This window comes from Pleurodeles waltl, chromosome 3_2 (assembly GCF_031143425.1).
Source record: "Pleurodeles waltl isolate 20211129_DDA chromosome 3_2, aPleWal1.hap1.20221129, whole genome shotgun sequence".
Lineage (NCBI taxonomy): Eukaryota > Metazoa > Chordata > Amphibia > Caudata > Salamandridae > Pleurodeles > Pleurodeles waltl.
In genome coordinates, this window is record NC_090441.1 from 124,676,666 (window position 1) to 124,699,139 (window position 22,474).

The 22,474-nt window shown below is 47.7% G+C and overlaps 1 protein-coding gene across 1 annotated transcript in view; it reads left to right on the plus strand.

The window, feature by feature from the left end:
* The window catches only part of NLK (nemo like kinase), a 762,154-nt gene that overhangs the window by 455,520 nt on the left and 284,160 nt on the right, over positions 1 to 22,474 (plus strand). Inside the window, exon 5 of the mRNA XM_069226972.1 lies at positions 8,590 to 8,675. Within this exon, the coding sequence (XP_069083073.1) occupies positions 8,590 to 8,675 (86 nt within the window). The remainder of the gene's footprint in view (positions 1 to 8,589; positions 8,676 to 22,474) is intronic.

Consider the following 22,474-nt stretch of genomic DNA (forward strand, 5'->3'; position numbering starts at 1 on the left):
GTACCTACCTGCTGGCAGACTGGAACCGGGGCACCCCCTTCTCCATTGAAACCTATGCGTTTTGGGCACCACTTTGACCTCTGCACCTGACCGGCCCTGAGCTGCTGGTGTGGTAACTTTGGGGTTGCTCTGAACCCCCCACGGTGGGGTACCTCGGACCCAACTTTGAACCCCGTAGGTGATTTACTTACCTGCAAAACTAACAAACACTTACCTCCCCCAGGAACTGTTGAAATTTGCACTGTCTAGTTTTAAAATAGCTTATTGCCATTTTTGTGAAAACTGTACATGCTATTTTGCTGATTCAAAGTTCCTAAGATACCTAAGTGAATTACCTTTCATTTGAAGTATTGATTGTAAATCTTGAACCTGTGGTTCTTAAAATAAACTAAGAAAATATATTTTTCTATACAAAAACCTATTGGCCTGGAACTGTCTTTGAGTGTGTGTTCCTCATTTATTGCCTGTGTGTGTACAACAAATGCTTAACACTACCCTCTGATAAGCCTACTGCTCGACCACACTACCACAAAATAGAGCATTAGAATTATCTCTTTTTGCCACTATCCTACCTCTAAGGGGAACCCCTGGACTCTGTGCATGCTATTTCTTACTTTGAAATAGTACATACAGAGCCAACTTCCTACAGACATGCATATGTCGGGGACACGAGTGGGTCAGACATGGATGGGGACACCCACGTACACAACACATTTCGCACACATTCCCAACTGTCATTATGGTGCCAGTATTCATTGGCAAATGAATGCTGGCATCACAATGATGGTACATTCCCACCTGTCACCTGTGTTCATGTGTGCAAATTGCCAGGGGACCTGTACCTGTCATGTTGTGCTACGAGTTGTGTGCGTCTCAGTACTTGTATGTGATGCAATTGGCCGGGTGAGGGGTAGGGAGCTTGAGTGGGTGATGTGGTTGCGTCTGTATGTGTCACTTGCGTGTGAGACCGATGTGTATGTTTTGTTGCCGTGTGATACATTCAGATGAGTGTTGTCGTGTGGTGGATGTTATGTATGTAGTTTTGATTGTGTAGCTGAGTGTGTAGTTATGTTGATGTGTTTCTGTCGTGTGGGTGCAGTGTCAATGGTATGTGTAAATTGTGTCATGGATGTATGTCAGTGTGTGTTTTTTGTACGTATGGGTTGTGTTGTGTCGGAATGGCAATGAGTTATTGTGTGAATGTGGTGTGTTGTGTACTGCAGGAGTGCACATATGGCTAAGGTAGAGTATGTGTGTGTGTCACTTACTCTCTTCCATAGCCCCTGCCAAGGTCCCATTGCCATCTTGCTCCATCAGCAATCTGATGCCAGTCAATCTGCTTGCAGAGCTGTAACATCTAAATACAGCAGGTGGGAGACTGTCGACTTGACGGTCTTCTCAGGTCCGCGGCCGAAGCGGCTTGACAATGCGACCGCAAGATCTAAATCAGGCCCTTAATCATGTCATCATGTATCTATTCAATGAGGTTCAAAAGCTGCTCCTCCAGCTTTAAATATTAATCAGTATGCATGCTCCTTGATTGTTCCCTGCTTCCATGCTGATAATCATTGATGTGTGTATATTTAAACGTAGAGGTTTTATGCTCCAAAGAGCCGATCAGTGGATGGCTCCCTACTCTGTAGACCCTTTAGATTTTTTCATTATAGGTAATATGAGGGATCTGGTAAATTACATTCTTTCTCAATTCAAATTTGCTTCTTGGATTGCAATTTTAAGACTGAAGTTTTCCTCAACAAAATGTCAACAGAGTCAGTGGAGAGATTTTTCTGGAAATGTCAAAAGCTGACCAAGACGCTCGAAATGTCTAGCTTTTACTTTCATTTCGGTGAAATCTCTAGGAAGGTTAGATTCAGTTGCCTGCTTGGTAGACAAGGCTCCAGAACCCAATTTTATATCAGTGGTTGGTTCCAATCACGTCTATTTATCAGGATTTTGCAGCTTGTAACGTATTTTCTAATTCTTAAATGTCCCAGGCCATGTGTACAAATAAATGTTGATATGTCATGAATATTTCATTCCATAATATTGCACTGAAAATGATCTACTATATTCACAGATTAATAAACATGTTTTAACCGAAAATGCGCTCTTTCAGAATGGCAAGGCTAACCTGTAAATTAATTTTCAATAAAGAGGTCCTTTATATGAGGTTCTAAAACATGCAAGTGATAAAGACCGACAAATGAAAAGTAGGGCTTTATTGGGAGCACTCATAAAGGATGCTGCTGATTATTTTTTATGCTTGTGTAGGATTCGGAACGAAGCCAAACTATTTAAAAACGGAAATTATTTCTGCTACAGAGTGAACATTAACCACTTTTTAGGACGCGGTCTAAGTTTGCTGATTTCACTGAGCGAGAAACATTAGAGATTTATTAGGCTATGCTGATACAACGACGGAGATTGGAACAAGAGATAATACCAACTAACAACTATAAAAAATGATTAGAAAAGAACTACAAACAGGAACATTTCCTAGTTTGCAGTGTTCAAATTGCAATAGGCCAGAGGATATACTTAAAAGCTTTTGTAGCTTGGCATAGGAAGAGAAAATACAGTTGACAGCTAAAACACGCTGGCTCAAACATAAAAGCAATTCAGTAGCCAATACGATATCGCCAATGTCTTAGCATTTAATTAAAAATATATAATTTTAACTAGGTTTGATTCCGAATACTAGGGACTATACAGGCACAAACCGTTGTTACAGAAAGAACTTCGGGCAGATGTAGCAAGGCATTAGCGCCTCGCAAACGGCGAAAAACGCCATTTGCGAGGCGCTAATGCCCTCACACGATGCAGAAACACATATTGCGAGTCGGTACCGACTCGCAAAATGTGTTTCAGACTCGCAAATAGGAAGGGGTGTTCTCTTCCTATTTGCGAGTCGTACCGCGATGTAGAGTTGATTTGTGACCTCGAAAGCGGTCGCAAATCAACTCGCAGTTACCGTCCACTTGAAGTGGATGGTACCTCATTCGCAAACGGGAAGGGGTCCCCATGGGACCCCTTCCCCTTTGTGAATGCTCACAATAATTTTTTTCAGAGCAGGCAGTGGCACTCACAGGCCACCATCCCTGTGAGTGCCCAGACTCGCTATGGGGTCGCAAACTACGACCCACCTCATAAATATTTATGAGGTGGGTCTTTGCGACCCCATAGCGAGTCGCAGAAGGTGTCTGAGACACCTTTCTGCATTTCCTTTTGCGAGGTGCAAATTGCGAGTCGCTGGGACTCGCAATTTGCACCTCGCAAAAGGAAACCTACCTACATCTGGCCCTTAGTTGGATACCTAAATTCACTACTTTTTAACCACAAGATATCAGAAAAATTGCATTTGATTATTATGTGATGAATAGAAAAGTTGCTTCAACAAAAAAAATAAGAACCGAGGGCACACAATTTTCCGACTTAACAGAGACATGTTTATAATGGAAGAGAAGGATTAATGGCAGGATAAGTGCAAAGTCAGCTGTATGACCGATGCAGTTATGGAGCAAGAATAAAAAAGCATTGGTAAATGCATTAGGTTTCACCTGTATTATTAATAATACTAAGCTGTTTTTTGTTGTAAGTTGCAGCTCGGTGAGCAGTTTTGCAATTTGAGTTACTGAAACTCAGTTATGGCTTGTTTATTTTGAAAGGCAATTTATTTTGCTGTTACTGCATCACAGGCAGTACCCGATGCTTGACCGATACAATATATCAAACTGCCTGGTCCAATAAACGACATAATTACTTGCAAGGCATCGGAGACGAGAGATGCTTCCACCTCACAAAAAAAAAAAAAAAACCTGTAACAAGCACAGCGCAAGCGCTATCCAGGTTGAAATCTAAAAATGGCGGGAATGACCTACGCATTTGGTGTAACTCTCTCCATGGTTCTCGTCTCACCAGCAGATACTATGTAAATGTTGCTTATTAACCAACATGCTGTGCATAGCATAAACAAATCATTAAAACTTTTGAGCAGGCCGCAGGCGAAGTGATTTTTAAATTCTTGTCCCATATTATATAGAAATAAGATATATTTTTAGATATGCCCGTACAGTTGCCATGAAGCAGAAAGAGAAGCAATGAGCATATTATGACTTGGCGACCACATATAATTGGCATGATTAATTTTTTGACCGCTTAATTTATTAGCGTTACTCTAAGCAAGAGAATGCAACCAAACCCTCCACCACTAACCCGCCCAGCTTCCGTGGCTCATCTAAAGATCACAACTTTACTTAAATAAAGATTTATCAAAATATTCAATCACCTGTTGTCAGGTGGCTGGCACTTGAGGGAAGGTTAAACTGAAATGGCTTGCTAAAAGACATTTCCTCAGTAAAGTAAATGAGAAATTGGATTTCATGGATAAGTGTGTTTCTCGGTCATGAAACACCTGCCAGCAATAATTTCACGTTCATCACACAACTGAAAAAATGTATAAACATAGCTGGCTGATGAGTTGCTAATTCATTAAATCTGTAAAAACCAGTTGTTTAAAATTAGCATTAAAATTAAACTGCATAAACTGCAGAGATCCAGCACAGCAGCTTAGTGGGATGCAGGCACATCTGGTGCTCACATGGTAGAAGACCTTGACTCGCAGGCTGGTGCTGCAGGTACAATCAATTTTGGAAGCGCCGCTTCAAAAGGAGAGCAGCTTTTGTGATTTGAGACAGGCCTGAGTTAAAAAGGACAATAAACAAGCATTTGCAATGCAGTAGGTCTCACATTTGTGAGAGTTAGAGCTATTGGCATCGTTAATGCCCAGTTGGACTTTTCTTGCCCCATAAATTGGTTAACTCTGCCTTATAATTTTGCCCTTTCCTGCCACATATTTCCAGTGGCCCTGCATGTCTGCATAAGAAGGGTATTCGACATCCCCTGAGGATAGGGTGCCAGGACAGTAGTCTATAAGAGAGGGGAGGAAGAGGTGCAGCCCTCAATAGGGGGGCACGCAGCAAGTATACAGAATATCACGAGAGGCAACAGCAAGACCACAAAAAAGAGCACAAGCTGGTTTGGGGGTGGGAGGTTGTTCATAGCGTAACTGGAAACATGAGACAGAATTCCTCCTAGAATGACCCGAAGGGAAAACCCAGTTTGTCAGTTTACACGATTGGGGAAAAGCTACATTTTAATTCTCCTTCAAAACCAAAAAATGTCATATCCTCCACCGGGCCTGGCTGTGCAGACATAAGAAACAGTTAAGCATAATGTCGCGCTCTTCAAAAGCGCCTTGAAGCTCATGCTCTCCAACTCAATATTCTTGCGCCATGCTGACTGCCGCGTCATACAGGAGCATGTTGGGAACTGTAGTCCTGTGCAGCCAGCGGATCACACACACAGAAAGTGGACTGTGGCCCGGGGGTCATTACAGAAGAGTCCCTTCAGAGATACAGTGATGGGAACTCTGAGAACGGCAGCTCCACCAAAGAAGACAGGTGCCGAACTGTCCCTCCTCTCTTGAAAGAATCTTTCTGTGCTACTTTTACAAAAGTTGCATCGCATTGTGTTTTGTTGCTTGCAATGATGCACATTTCATGACGATGAGCTGTACCGCAAACAGAAATAACTCCATACAGCGTATCAGAAAGTGCACACTTTCCACTGCTCCGGAGCCCTTTTAAAAGTAGCATGGACATGCGTGATCCCCACTGCAGCAGCACACATATGCTCTGGGCCAGCTAACATAGGGAAAAAGGTTCACCGACTATTCGAAAAGCAGACCATAAACGTCTGTGTGAATAAAATGCATGTGCACACAGTCCTGTACCGCAGCACTTTATAGCCCCTTAGAAGCACAACCAGGCCTCTTTCTCACCATAGCCATGCCGTATACTTCTGATTTTATGTACTTCAAAACGCCATGGAGCACGAAGGGGACAGACAAAAGAAAAAAGTAGTTCGCACACACTAAAGCATATCGGCAGTGGTGCAATTTTCCATGTAACAGAGTCAGCCTGCAAGGCATGACAAAACTGCATCAAGGCGGGACAGACATAAAGCATTTACCAATGGCATAAAGATATTTTTGCAAGGTAAGCCTAGGAACAAATGAAAGGGGTAGGTGTGGTTAAGGCCCACAGATACATAACACGTCAGAAAAGCAGCGCTTGCGTGCTGCTATGCTCGACCTAAAAAGGGGATTTTATTGTGACCTTTGGGCCCCAGAGCCAGCAGATGAGTGGTCTGAATTATCGTTCTCAATTGGCTCAGATGTGCAACGAAATTCAATGTGCAGCCAAAATATTAAATAGGTAAACAAGCACAGTGCAAGTTCTGTGCAGGCAAAACAAGAAAAAAAAGATACAAGGAGATTAAGTAAAAAATAAGTAAACTAGCGCTATGCATAAAAAAACATAAAAGATATGGTAAATACGCAGATGTAAACAGTACTTGGACCTCGGGACACTGATGAGAGCAAACACATGAGCAACAAACATTGGTATGTGCAGGAAATATACTACAGCCAATAGAAACGGAGTTAAAGTAAGTGGCAAGCACAGGAACCAATGAAAAGCAGGGGGGCAAGATTTAAGCCCCTATTAAGATATATATGAACAATAGATTTCGCAAGCGACACCTAAAAATGGGCAATTCGAGCTAACAATGTTACAGTTTAAACTGAAAAGTTTACTAATTTTGGCTTAAGAGGCATTAAACCGGGGCACTATATGGAAAGACAATCTATTTGTAGGTTTTTGCTATTATGTGTCTTATAGAGACAAATGATCAGTAGTCCTTTTAAGGTCTACTCTTAGCCTAAAAGTCATTGAGTGACATAGAGGATAAAACATAGATATTTAATGGGGATGAAAGTAAGCCATAAATTACGAATTTTGATCTGTGGATTTCAAGAAAATTAAAAACATTGTGAAACAGAAGATGAGGTGCTGCAATGATTTTGAAAAGGGATTCATGTAAGTGCATTTGGATGATTCTTAGCCAGATTCTTGCTGTTAATACTTATGTAATGGCTTATAAAATTAATGAATTGCAGTGTTGCCGGAAGATTACAGGCAAAATCGGTAGTAGTGAAGGGGGCACCTAATATCTCAAGGATAGTTTTCTGGCAAGGACCCTCAAGATTCGCCGTATTAGAGCAGGAGGTCGGGCTTTCTCTTACCTCGGACCTAATGCTTGGAACAAACTCCATTTTGAGCTGCGTTCAATGGCTTATACCTTTGTGTTAAAAAAGCCAGCTATTTCTTTTTTTAACTAAGAACCGACTGTCCAATCACACACACACACACACACACACACACACACACACATACAGTGTATATATATATATATATATATATATATATATATATATATATATATATATATATATTAATTTTACTTGTGACATCGTTTATGGCAATACTGTGGTGTGGGCTAATCTGGCCCCGGTGTCCTATACACAGCATTATATTCATATAACTGAACTGAAATACATCATCCAATGTTAATAGGAGCATCAGCATCATGTAACTGAAGAAGGAAAAAAAAAACAATGACCAACAATCCAAACCACCCTGCTCGTCTCCCTGCGCTCACCACCAGCCTTCCACCTCCCAGTTTCCAGAAAAATAAAAGTAATATCGCTCAAGCAGTAGGTTACAGCACCTCAAGTTCAACAACACTGGATGTCATGGCTGGGTCTTATCAGGCTGCTCAGGAGGGGTAAGTATCACATTCAGTTTAATCAAGTAATCATTCTACTGTTCCATAAGGTTACACTGCCCATCCCTTGCTCTGGTGTCCGCTCGAACCGAGAGCTCTGCAGACACCCAACAAATCACATCTTTCTGCTATGTGGTAATCAGAGGGCCAGTCGTCGCTCTCCAGGACATGGCAATATGTATTTGTGCCAATACCAAGTGCCAGACCCTTAAACCCCCCCTCCCCCCCCCCATTCAATTGTTTCGATCATTTCGTCACCACCTCTAAATGAAGAAGGCAGAGCACAGGGCCACATGGCAAAATGGAGGTAGTGATATCTGATATACAGGAGGTGACAGAATCATTTGGTATTGTGGAGACATATTACAGATACTATCTTGTCTAAGAGTGACTACTAACATAATGTTGTCTGGTGTGATAACTATAACACTACAATACAGATAATAGAAGTAGCTCTGAATGGTTTTCATTGAACAGAAGTAGCTCTTACAAAAGAAAAGGCTGGAGACCCCTGGAGTTAAGCCAATTCTTAGTTAGGTTTGCTGCTGCACATCACAGATGTGGAAATGAAAATATGTTCCTGCTGTGAATTCTCCTTGAACTGTAGCTGACACACCATCAGTCAACACTCACACAGGCTAGAATAAATAATTCTGAGATCGATCAAAAACTGGAACCCTGGAATATTTCTTGGAAAGCATCACTTGACCAGAAAACTGTACATAAATGTAATACAACTACAAAGACTATCCAAACTTTTTTTATGAAGGTAGAAATTAATCTCAGTAGTCATGTTCTATGATTGTGATCTCATTAAATAATACTTTGTTCTTAAAATAACTGTGTACTCTGTCAACAACGTGTACTCAGTTTGTTTTTTTCCATTTCTTTTTAATATTTTAGGCCTCAAATATCTGCACTCAGCTGGCATTTTGCATCGAGATATTAAACCAGGGAATCTCCTTGTGAACAGCAACTGTGTTCTTAAGGTTGGGTGTTTTTACTTTTTCTTTCATTTGTAAAGCATATGGTACTTTTATTATTTTTCCTATGTAAACGTATGGTCGATTATAGGACATCTTTATATTTTGAACATTAAATTTGCAATCATGGGATTCTTATATAATTACTTTTACAGTGGTTTCTGCAGTCAAAGGGGTCCAGAAAAAAATATACACTGTGGACTTAATAACTGGGCCAAGTGCCACTTCTTGAATTGACTCTCGGGAAATGGTGTTCTGAGCAGTCCAAGGCGCCTGCGGGGTGGAGGTGGATACAGGATGGTGAACGAGTACTCCCAACTCAAGATGCACGCAGCAGCAATAAATTATTGTCAATCCAGATACTCACTTTTATAAAAGAAGAGAGATTTTATTCCTACTGCTTACAAACACAAAGGAAGAATACGACATTCACAAACAATTGCACAACTCTTTCTGTGGTTCGGGCCTCTAGTGTTTCTCTGACTGTTCCTTGTCCCAAACGCACCTCGCCGTAGCGATCTTGGGTATTCCCCAGCCACTATTGGTATCATCCATGGTATGATCCACCTGTAGTCTGCCTCTCAAGAGTCCGCTTTGACTCTAATTTAAAATCAATACTGTTCCTGTTCCAGCGTGTTAGAAACTGGGGCTAGTTGGCAGAGGTATGCACCCTGCCCAAGTAGGGACTGCAATCCTAGTCAGGGTAGGTCAGATACACCTAAGTTAACCAGTGCTCACTGCATGGTAGCTTTGCACAGAGCAGTCAAGCTTAACTAAAGATGCAAAGTGTAAATGTGGGAAGTATTTGTGCAGCGCTTAATTACAGTAACACAGTGAAGGATACCACCAAAATAAAAACTCCACACCAGTCTAGATAAATACAGAATATTTATCTGAATAAAACAAGGCCAAAACACAAGAATCCAATAAGTAGAAGTCGAGATATGAATTTTTAAAGATTAAATCTGAAAACAATGGTTAGCAGTCAAAAGGTTACTTGAAGTCGTGAAGGACCTGTGCAAATCTAAAGTTCAGGCCGATGGAGGGCAGGCCAGCTACAGAGCCCACACAGGGCCTGCTGAAGAAATACCTTGGATGGAGCTTTTGTCGACATTGAGAGTCCATTGCGTTGTCGTCGAGCTGTGCAAACGGGGGTCCAGTGTTGCCATCGAACTTCATTGAAGTCAGTGCAGTGCATAATCATTGTCCAGCTGCACAGGCTGTAAAGCCACTGTTGTCGAACAGCCTCTGCATCAGTGTCGAAGGAGCAATGCACCGCTTTTTCTCACGCACTCAAGGTGATGCCTTGGTTTTTGCAGAAATCGGCTGCAGATCCCACTTTTGAGGCCCAGGACTGAAGGGGCACCTCAGATAAGGGTAGGACTCACAGATGATCCAGCAGCATCAGGAGAGTTGCAGGCAGTCTTTGATGTCCCTGAGACTGCAGGAGAACAGGGGGAAAGCCAACAAACCCTTGGAGAATCTTAGGGTCTAGGATGTGGAGAACAGGTCCAGTCCATCTTACTCTAAGCAAGGAGCAGCAGACAGCTGGCTAACACAGGAAAGCAAGTAGCAAAGTACCAGTCTCTCCTACGGCACAGCAAACAGCAGGCAGTAGGCTAACAAAGCAATCCAGTAGCACAGTGGCAGTCCCTCCTGGCAGCACAGCAGTCCGCCTTCCTGGCAGAATGTCTTTGGTTCCTGTAGAATTCTGATTTGGTGGGTTTTGGGGTCCAGTACTTATACCCAGATGTGCCTTTGAAGTGGAGGAGACTTCAAAGAGGCCTTTGAAGATCACAGGGTACCTCCCTTCCTTCCCTGGCTTCAGACATACTATGGGGGGGGTGGGGGGGTATGCAACCCTTTGTGTGAGGAGAGGCACAGCCTTATTCCGGTGTAAATGTCAACTCCTCCCTTCCATCTAGCCCAAGAAAACCCATCATCCTGGTGATAGGCCACCAGGTTACAAATGTCACACCCAATCTCCCTTTGTATGTATGTATGTGACTGTCGAGAGGGAATGCACAAAGTACAGCTGTCATCGACCCCAGACATGTATTTAGAGACAGGCAGACACACAGAATAGTTGAAGAAAATGCCAACTTTCTAAAAGTAGCATTTACAGACTTCAAATTTAAAATTCAACTTCACCAAAAGTTGTGATTTTAAATTGTGAGTACAGAGACACCAAATTCCAATATTATATATTTTCCTAATTGAAAGTTACACTTAAAGGATGCCTCAAGGTAACCCCATGTTAACCTATGGGAGAGATAGGCCTTGCAGTAGTGAAACACATATTTAGCAGTTTTTCCCTACCAGGACATGTTAAACTTAAAAGTACATGTCCAACATTTTAACTTTACGACGCCCTGGCATTGGGGCTAATTAGGGCCTACTTTAGGGGTGACTTATATTTAATAAAAAGGAAGGTATGAGCCAGGCATGTGGGTACACTTGCCATGTCGAAATGGCAGTTTAAAACCTTACACACAGGCTCTGCAGTGACAGACCTGAGACATGTTTACAGGGCTACTCTAGTGGGTGGCACAATCAGTGCTACAAGCCCACTGGTAGCATTTAATTTACAGGTCCTTGGCACATATGGTGCACTTTACTAGGGATATACAAATAAATTAGATATGCCACTTGTGGAGAACCCATTGTTACCATGTTTAGAGTATCTGCACTTTAGCACTGGTCAGCAGTAGTTAAGTTGCCAGAATTCTAAAAGTTAGGGAAAACCACATCAAGGATGCAAGGTTTAACACAGTTCTGCAGTGCTAATTTAGCAGCACGTTCCCAGGGGCTAACATGCCCGAAACCAGTCTTACTTGCACTGGCAGGGTGAAAAATCCAGAGTTCCTTAGTGCGCCCCGTCCACGAGGGCTTGTGGCAGCCAAGTCCAGGTGAGTTGGTTGCACTTAGCGAGGGCAGAGTCTCACTTACGGTCACCCTCCTGAAGCGACTACAGGCTCTCTGTGGCCCCTCCAATGGATAAGTGTCCGGTTCGGTCCTGGGGACGGAAGTGGGCACAGGGTTGGCTGCAGCCATTGTCATGGGTCCCTTGCCTGAGTGAAAATTCCCAGGTGTTTCCACGGCGTCCTCACTTCTCTGTTAGGGGGTGGGGAGGGACGGTGACAGATCAGGTTGCAGTCCTTGTTGCACTGGGAGACTTCCTCTGGTGTGCATGGCCACCGTGTCAACTCCCTGGCACCTCGTAGACACAAAACTCAGAGGTAACGAAAGCAGGCCAGCTTGAGCAACACTGCAAACAATTTGATGGAGAACAAACCACTGTAAAAAAGAGACATACAGAGCTGCCCAGAGATGCTACCATCAGCAAATCAAAAGAAACCAAGAAGGCCCAAGCAGACACCATAGAAGACAGCTCCAATAGTAGCAAAAATATCTTTGGAAGCATCAAAGTCTTCACCTCACCAGCTTCCACCATGAATAGCATCACCCCCTCGCAAAACAATGTGATAGACTCTCTGAATTCTTTAACAACAAAATCAAAGCCATCTATAAGAACATCTAGCCCCGACTGAACCCCTACTCCAGCACCACGAGCCTACCCACAAACATCTACATAGAAACCCTGAGTGCCCGGGAAACTTTGACTATGAAAGAAACAGTCCATCCAGTCAGGTTCTCCAGCAGATGTCTGCCCCCATAAAAATCTACAATATGGGTGTCTTCCCAATCAGCAAAGTCCTGAAACACATCCTGAACATTTCAATCACCTCTGAGACTTTCCCAAATGCCTGGAAGCACGTCAGGGTCAATGCACTGCTGAAGAAACCTTCAGCAGATCCCACTCAACTAACAAGCTACCATCAAAACTTCCCTCTTCCTTATCCAGCCAAGGTCATGGAGAAAGCCATCAATAAATAACTTGCTTACTACCTCAACACACACCAGCTACTAGACACCAAGCAATCTGTTTTCCGTTCCAACCACAGTACCAAGACCGCTTTCATCACAGTCATAGATGACATCAGGCTGATCCTTGACCGTGGACATACTGGGACCTCCTAATGCTTGACCTCGGCTGTCTTCAACACAGTTTCTCGCTATGTTGAACAGGTATCCATTGACCCGCCCTGGAATGGATCTGGTCCTTCTTCACAGGAAGAACTCAAAAAGTCAACCTGCTGCCCTACATGTCTGAGGACAAGAACCTCCTGTGCAGATTCCTCCAACAATCTTTCCTCAGCATGACGCTTTTCAACATTTACATGACCACTCTTGCAGACCCCATCAGATCACACAGCGTCCACGTACTCTCCTATGCAGACAACACCCAACTGACACACTCCCTGACTGATAAAACTCCCACAACAAAAAAACAAATTCACCATATGCGTGAACATGGTAATCACTTGGATGAAATCCAGCTGCCTCATACTTAACACAGACAAAACTGAAGTAGTGATCTTTGGGAAGAAAAGCCTCGACCTAGGACTCCACCAGGTGGCCAACAGACCTCGGCCCCCACCCCCACCACTCACTCGGAATCCTCATGGACAGCAAGCTCGACATGATGGTCCATGTAAACGTAGTGACCTCCACTTCTACATTCTGAGGTGCTGCAAAAGATCTCCAAATGGGTGCCAGTTAACACCTAGAAGACAGTTACACAAGCCCTGATTACTAGCAGAATTGACTACAGCAACACACTCTTCACAGGAATTCCTAAAAAGCTCCTGAACAGGCTCTATGACATCCAAAAGACGAAGGAAAGCTCATCCTCAGCCTACCTCACTGCACTCATATCACCCAACATCTCATAGAACTTCACTGGCTCCCCATACACAAATTGACCACATACTCTGCTCAGCTGGACTCTCAATAGCACATGCACCCCACATCCACAAAGCGGTAACCGGAGGCCGTACTTTCTCCTTCATCTCCCACAAGGCATGAAACAACCTACCACACCACATCAGGGCCTCCTCTTCACTTCTCAAGTTCCATAAGAAGCTAAAGACCTGGCTTTTCGAATAATCACTCTTCAAGGAGGCAGCTGTCGTTTTCACCTACAAAGTGCCTGGATACTCTCACAGTGGATTGACGCACTATACAAAAACACATAACAGAGCATCTGCCAGGAAGGTCAGTGAAGTGTAAGCACTTTCCGTGCACGCTTCCTAGACTACATTCTACCCAGCCAAACTGGTACTGAGAACCTGTGTCTCGTTTATCCCTAAAGTGGTGACTCCTTTTCATGTAGGCCAAAGCGTCACCTTTCCTACCTTCTTTGCTTCTCCTCATCCTTCCAAAGAAGAGGCGAGACACCACCATCTGGACCCAAAAAGAGCATTGTCATTCTACATTGATCATTTCAGAGCACTCCGGGTGCACAGCCAGCTCTTCATTGGGTACATTGTGCCAGGAAAGGAAAGGCCATGCCGAAACTGGCCATTTCATGATTGATTGTGGTCTGCATTAAGATCTGCTGTGCATTGGCCAAGAAGCAACCCCCTAAGGGGTTGCAAGCTCATTCCACCAAAGCCAGGTCTGCGACCATTACATAAGTTTGCAAAGTACCTGCCTTTGGTAGCTGTTAGGCTGCACCGTGGGCATCTTTGCACACGTTTACTAAGTGTTACTGTCTGGACAGTCAGGTCTGTTGTGATGGACATTTTGCCCATACTGTCCTGCAGGACATTTTGGTCTAATTGGTTCACAGACCCACCTCCTAGGAGGCTTTGCATGGGTATCCATTGTAAGGTAAGGAATCTACATCTATCATTATCAGATGAGCAAGTTACTTAACTTTGGTAAATCCTTATCTGGTAGAGACTCTAACCGCAGATTCCTTACCGAACCTCCCATCCTCCCCAATATGCGAACAAATTTCTTCATGTAGGGTACCCTTATCCTTAGTGCTGCATACCAGTACATCGTGGCTCTGTGCTTCTGGGCGCGCAAAGGGTGTGAAAGGTAACTAATGCCATGCATGTCACTTCTGTCGCAGATGACACTGACATGTAGCCGAACGACACCACCTACCGGTGCTCAGAGGTACTCCTTGATAGGTTTCCGGATCCAGTCTGACTCCTGGAGATAATTCTAAGGTAAAGAATGCTGCTAAATAGTAGTTACCAGATAAGGTATTACGGAAGGTAAGTAACTTGTTCTTCAGTACAGGTGCAGTGCATAGTGCCTTCATTAGTTTGTTAAATGCTTTGACACTCTACTGTCCATATCACATTTTACTGGGGATCTTCTTAGAATTCAGAGCAATCTATGGTGCAACTATACTTACATAGTTTGCCACAAAGTTCCTGTAATACAGAGTTGAGTCCTAAAAAGGCCCTCACTTAAGCATGGGTATGGGCACTTGAACCCACTCCATCACAGACTAAATCTTGGCACCCAGTGGGCAAATCTTCCTGTTCCCCACCTCATGCCCAAGGATTACAGATGACAGCTTCATTTGACACTTGATTGCAAAACTCTTGTATACTAGTCAATACCTGCTATAGTTGTATCAGGTGGTCCTACCATGAATTACTGAATACATCATCATCATCCAGGAAGGCCACACAGAACTGTTCCAGCCCTGTGAGAACATTGTTCACCGGGCACTGAAAAGTGGCAGGAGCATTCTTCAACTAGAAAAGACATCACCTTAAACTGATAGAGCCCTTTGGCATAGAAAATGCAGTATTCTCTTGGGTACTTGGTGCTAAAGCAATCTGCCAATATCCACTGACCAGATCCAGGGTGCTCAAATGCTTTGCAGCACCTAACCACAAGCTTACCTGGTCCGGGATTTGGATCAGCATTGATTTTTGTTTTCTCATTTAAGGCTCAGTAGTCCACACACAACCCCAAGTCAGTAGACCCTTGCTTTGGTACTAGAACCACAGGACTAGACGAAGGACCCCTAGGTCTGACGTTTCTGCAACATCTGCCTTAAATCATCCCTGAAACAGGTCAGACATTCTGTACATTTTGTCCTTCCCTGCAGACTGTCACCCATATCTGTCTTATACACAGATGTGCATCAAAACTGGCAGCTAGTAGAGGTTGACAAACCACCCCAACACCTCTCTACATTCTCCCTGCTTCTCATGCATGCAGGACAGGGAGTTGACTTGCCTTCATGCAACGCAAGAGTGGAAAAAAGGGTAGGAGGTGCTTTCTGAAGATGGTACTTCATGTGAGTGAGGAGAGGCTCAGTCCTATACCAGGGCTCTACCACCATCTTCTGAGGCCTCCAGAAACCCCTACATGTCAATATGCAGAAAGTCAGGAAGAGGCTTGCTATCTTCCTTTGCTTCTTCTGCTTAACGATGACATTTATTGCGTAATCTCTCTAGGGGTAAGGCTTCAGCCTGTTCACATGGAACACCCTCTTGGGTTCCCTTGTGGCACCTGTGCCCACCCACTAGTTTACCTAAGTCCTTCTGAACTGCCTTCTATGGCCCACAACATTTGTCCTCCAAAGCCCTGGAACAAATGTGTTGTAGCACCAACACCGCCTGTCCTTCCTGGTAGCCAGTTAGTGTAGCAATCTGGTTGTATCATTTCTTCATCAGGCTGGCCTGAAGGGTTTCCTTTGATGCATGTATTGCATTGTCAAATTCCTGTGGCCAATCAAATAGTCCACCACATCTTTCTGTGGAGACTCCAAGGTTCCTTCCCAATCTTTTTCTGACAAAGGTGAGTGGACTTTCTACCGGGTGACCACATAGAAGCTTAAAAGGACTAAATTCTACTCCCTTCTGCGGAATCTCTTGTTAGGCAAACAAGAGGCATGGCAGAAGAAGATCTCGCTTCCTCCTTAGGTTCTCTGGCAGAGTTCCCATCATGCACTTCAATGTCTTCTTAAACCGCCCCACCAACCGTTGGCTTGTGGGTGGTATGGCGTGAAGAAGTGATATGTCACACCAGCTTGCTCCCATGTTTCTGTTATTTAAGAAGAGATAAACTTGGTTCTCAGTTCAGAACTTACTGTCCTTGGAAATCTGACCTCAGAAAAGATCCCCAGGAGAGCTCTTGCTACCACCAATGGAGTCATGCTTTCCAGAAATACAGCTTCAGGGTACTTAGTGGCATGATTCACCACAATCAAGATATACTTGTTGCCTGAGTGTTGGTGGGAGGAGGGGACGAATGGACCACCTACATCTATTCCCAACTGCTCCAATGGAACACATACAACTGGTAGAAGCGCTCGTGTTCCCTCCTTTCTTACCACTCATTTGGCAAGTGGGACAAGGTCCAAGCTATCCTGGTATTTACTAATCCCTAACTATCCTGCTAAGGGCACTTCGTGGGCCAGTGACACCAGGAAGGTCCAGTGCACTAATGGAACCACTAGCCTCTTGCTACTTCCTGGCTCACGATTTACAGGTTCAGTATAAAGTAGGCCATCCATCCAGCCAACATAGTGTTTCCCAACCACTCTGTTGCTGACCTTTTTCTGGGCTTCCTTCCAAAGTCCCACAAGTGTAGGGCACTGCTCCTGTGCCTTGCAGAAACCTTCATGGGTAGGCCCCCAGCAGCTAGAAAACCCTGCAGCGATGGAAGCAGCCAGGCTACAGCAACTGATCCACTTCAGGAGCCTCATCCTCCCCCTCTGGAGCAGAAGTGATGACTTCCATGGACATTGCCATCCAGGAGTCTGCCCTTTCCTGCAAACTACATTGTCCTGGTCCCTGCAGAAGCAGAATGATCCACTCCCACTCAGAGACTGATGTGCAGTATGCTCTGTTCAACACAGCTGACAATGTTCAGGCCATGAAGGCTTCTGGTCTTGGCACCAACCAGAAACAACTAAATCATTGCCCAAGACACATCCGGCACTTTCCTTTTCTCTTACCTTCATACCAGTCATTGCCGCCTTGTCATTGAGCTCAGCCTCAACCCTGGCAAGAGGGTACTCCATGCCCTGTGGGCTTTCACACCTGTATCCTTGTTGCATCTCCTCAGGCTTAAGGTACTTTCTTTCAACCATAGCGTGGAATGCTCCAATATACCTCAGGGCAAGTTCTTTCTCGGGGAATCACAATTGAAACCATAAGCACTCCCACCCATGTTCAGAGGGATTCTGGAGCACTTTGTTAAAATATATCTTCTTCAGTGTAGAAATTCGCCTTACTTCAGGAAGGCCAAGACTAGGATTTACTTTCTTGTAAACATTCTGCAGCCTATAAAGAGGGCTATATTAGCCAATTAATTTAATTTACATTTACAAAAGGTGAAAAATATCATTAAAAACTAGGATTTTTTTTCAGGGGTGAATATTTTTTCCTTATAAATATCCTTCCTAAACCTTTTAAAAGAAATGGAGAAAAGGAATGGGGCAGTGTAGACATATAGGGGGTCATTCTGACCCTGGCGGTCGGTGATAAAGCGGCGGCCAATCCGCCAACAGGCAGGTGGTAAAAAAAAAGGAATTCTGACCCTGGCGGGAACCGCCAACACAGCCCGCTACTTTACCACTCCGACCGCCACGGCGGGACAGACAAACAGCGCGGCGGTCACCGCCAACAGCAGGCGGCAGACAATGTACCGCCCACTCTATCACAACTCACCAATCCGCCACCTTTTCCGGGGCGGGAGCCCCGCCGATAAAAACACGGCGGAAACAGACTACGACCGGGAAAACGCTCACCTATACACACTCCACGAGGAAGGAGGACAGCATGGAACCCGAATTACACATCCTACCAGCTATTGTCTACCTGCTCATCTACCAGGAGTACGAACGCCGGCGCAGACGACAACGGCGAGTACTGCACCTACGACACAGGCGAGGGGGGAGGAGGAAAGCTTACGGGCACACACATGCGCCATACACCCACCCCCCCACCACAAATACCTACACCCCAATGCCGAGCAACAAGTCAGAGTGACACCACCCAAACCCCCCGGAATAATGCAAAGACACAATTAAAATGATCTATAAAATATATGTATAAATAGCTCCATTGAAGGTATGGGAAATATGCTATATAAAAGATACAAAAATAAGGAATGAACACAGTCAACAATATATACATAGGCAATAAGTCCTGCACATTCCGTCAAAGTTCCATAGTCCGTGGGCCAATGTGCACAAACACATGGGCAAAGCCCACACAGGAGACCAGATACCATTGGAGAGAACACTGCTGGGGCATCAGATGATAAAACTACAGGCACCTCAGGGGGAAGGGAAGGGGGGGGCACCTCAGCCACATGAGTCCACGACGCCAGATCCACGAGGGGCCTCCATGCCCACTGTCCCATCCTGGGGAGTGCAAAGCCACAGTCTCACAAGTCTCTACAGTGGGTGGCTTGCCCACTGTACCATCCTGGGGAGTGCAAAGCCACAGTCTCTCAAGTCTCTACAGTGGGTAGCTTGCCCACTGGACCATCCTGGGAAGTGCCAAGCCACAGTCCATCAGATGGATTACCGACTCCACTGTTAATGGAGGAGGCATGGTGCCCAGAGTGCTTCCTGAAGCCCTGCTCGACACAGAACCGGCACTGTCAATGTGCCAGCGGTGCTTGAGATGGAGGCCCCAGCGGAGCGGTGCTTAAGATGAAGGGCCCAGCGGAGTGGTGCCTGACAGGAAGGGCCCAGCGGAGCGGTGCAGAGATGGCGGGGCCCAGCGGAGCGGTGCTTGAGACGGCGGGGCCCAGCGGAGCGGTGCCTGAGATGAAGGCCCCAGCGGAGCGGTGCCTGAGATGAAGGCCCCAGCGGAGCGGTGCCTGAGATGAAGGCCCCAGCGGAGCGGTGCCTGAGATGAAGGCCCCAGCGGAGCGGTGCCTGAGATGAAGGCCCCAGCGGAGCGGTGCTTGACAGGAAGGGCCCAGCGGAGCGCTGCAGAGATGGCGGGGCCCAGCGGAGCGGTGCTTGACAGGAAGGGCCCAGCGTAGCGGTGCAGAGACGGCGGGGCCCAGCGGAGCGATGCTTGAGATGAAGGCCCAAGCGGAGCGGTGCTTGAGATGAAGGGCCCAGCGGAGCTGTGCTTAATACGGCGGGGCCCAGCGGAGCGGTGCTTGAGACGAAGGCCCCAGCGGAGCGGTGCTTGAGACGGCGGGGCCCAGCGGAGCGGTGCTTGAGACGGCGGGGCCCAGCAGAGCGGTGCTTGAGACGGCAGGGCCCAGCGGAGCGGTGCTTGAGACGGCGGGGCCCAGCGGAGCGGTGCTGAGACGGCGGGGCCCAGCGGAGCGGTTCTTGAGATGAAGGGACCAGCGGAGCGGTGCTTGAGATGAAGGGCCCAGCGGAGCGGTGCTTGAGATGAAGGGCCCAGTGGAGCGGTGCTTGAGATGAAGGGCCCAGCGGAGCGGTGCTTGAGATGAAGGGCCCAGCGGAGCGGTGCTTGAGACGGCGGGGCCCAGCGGAGCGGTGCTTGAGACGGCGGGGCCCAGCGGAGCGGTGCTTGAGACGGCGGGGCCCAGCGGAGCGGTGCTTGAGACGGCGGGGCCCAGCGGAGCGGTGCATGAGATGAAGGCCCCAGCGGAGCGGTGCTTGAGACGGCGGGGCCCAGCGGAGCGGTGCTTGAGACGAAGGCCCCAGCGGAGCGGTGCTTGACAGGAAGGCCCCAGCGGAGCGGTGCTTGACAGGAAGGGCCCAGCGGAGCGGTGCTTGACAGGAAGGGCCCAGCGGAGCGCTGCAGAGACGGCGGGGCCCAGCGGAGCGGTGCTTGACAGGAAGGGCCCAGCGGAGCGGTGCAGAGACGGCGGGGCCCAGCGGAGCGGTGCTTGAGATGAAGGCCCCAGCGGAGCGGTGCTTGAGATGAAGGCCCCAGCGGAGCGGTGCTTGAGATGAAGGGCCCAGCGGAGCTGTGCTTAATACGGCGGGGCCCAGCGGAGTGGTGCTTAAGACGGCGGGGCCCAGCGGAGCGGTGCTTGAGACGAAGGCCCCAGCGGAGCGGTGCTTGAGACGGCGGGGCCCAGCGGAGCGGTGCTTGAGACGGCGGGGCCCAGCAGAGCGGTGCTTGAGACGGCGGGGCCCAGCGGAGCGGTGCTTGAGACGGCGGGGCCCAGCGGAGCGGTGCTTGAGACGGCGGGGCCCAGCGGAGCGGTGCTTGAGACGGCGGGGCCCAGCGGAGCGGTGCTTGAGACGGCGGGGCCCAGCGGAGCGGTGCTCGACAGGAAGGGCCCAGCGGAGCGGTGCTCGACAGGAAGGGCCCAGCGGAGCGGTGCTCGACAGGAAGGGCCCAGCGGAGCGGTGCTCGACAGGAAGGGCCCAGCGGAGCGGTGCTTGTCCCGGCGGGCCCCTGTTCAGCGGTTCTTGTCCCGGCGGGCCCCTGTTCAGCGGTTCTTGTCCCGGCGGGCCCCTGTTCAGCGGTTCTTGTCCCGGCGGGGCCCTGTTCAGCGGTGCTCCTCCCGGCGGGGCCCTGTTCAGCGGTGCTCCTCCCGGCGGGGCCCTGTTCAGCGGTGCGCCTCCCGGCGGGGCCCTGTTCAGCGGTGCGCCTCCCGGCGGGGCCCTGTTCAGCGGTGCTCCTTCCGGCGGGGCCCTGTTCAGCGGTGCTTGTCCTGTGTGTCTAGAGAGCCAGACCTGGGCAAGACTTCCCGCTCATACGCCATCCGAACTTGCGGTTGCGGGGCCCTCCTGGGATGGAGTCCTGGGCCCGTGGGTGTCGTCCGTCACAACCGGAATGGGGCTGGTGGGGCCCTCCTGGGCAGCTCGCCTGCTGCCTGACTTCTCTGCCCTGCTGCCCTTGCCCTCCTTCGCTGAAGCTCTGTGGCCCTTGCCTCCCTTGGATGATGTGGCAGGTGACGGGGCAAGGCTACTGTCCTTGGTGGCAGCCGTCTCAGTCTTGTCGCGCCAGGCCTTTTTCTTTTTTGTCCTCTTCCCAGGGGGTGGGCTGGCTGTCCCCTTGCTGCTGGCCGATGTTCCTGCCCTAGGATCTGGTGGACTCCAATAGCCCTGCACTATGATCACAGTAGATGCAGGGCTGGTGGTGGCTGAGGTGCTTTTTTTACTCTTACCAGATGGAGGGGGTGGGTCAGTGATTGGAACGAGCTCAAGGTTGGAAAGGAAAAGGACTTTGGAAGGACAGGGACGGGTAGGTGTAGTGGGTATGGGAGTGGAGGAAGAGGATGTGGTTGTAGGAGAGTCAAGTGTGCTGTCTTTGGGTGCAGGTGCTTGTGACGGAGGCTGTCGTGAGGTGGATGGCTGTTGGGTGGGTGGCTGCCTGCGTTTGTGTGCTTTGGAAGAGGGGGTGACAGACACACTGGGATAGGACACAGGGGACGTGTAAATGGCAGTGGGGGTGGTGACTGCACGTGTGCGGACTGTAATGGAGGGTGTGCTGGTGATGGAAGTACTGGCTGATGGTGGTGTGCATGCAGGTGTGAGTGGAGACGTCACAGGGAGGGAGGAGGGAGATGAGGAGGTGGGGGACACAGAGGTGGTAGTGACTGTTGGCATGTCTGCATCTGGATGTTGTTTGGGTGAATGCTTGTGGGATCTGTGGTGCTTATGTCTGGATGAGCTGCCCTTGGGTGTAGAGGTGTGTGCAGGCTGGTCTGATGGTGTGGATGGGATAGGCAGAGGAACAGGAGACTGGGACTGGGTGGAGGGAGTCAGAAGAGGGAGGCTGGAGACAGGGACAATGGCTGCCATCAGTGCTGAGGCCAGAGCGTTGAACGATCGCTGATGGGCAGCCTGACCCGAATGAATGCCCTCCAGGTATGCATTGCTCTGATGCACCTCCCTTTCTACACCCTGGATGGCATTCAAAAGGGTAGACTGCCCAACAATGAGTGTCCTGAGGAGGTCAATGACCTCCTCACTGAGGGCAGCAGGGGTAACTGGGGCAGGGCCTGAGGTGCCTGGGGCGAAGGAG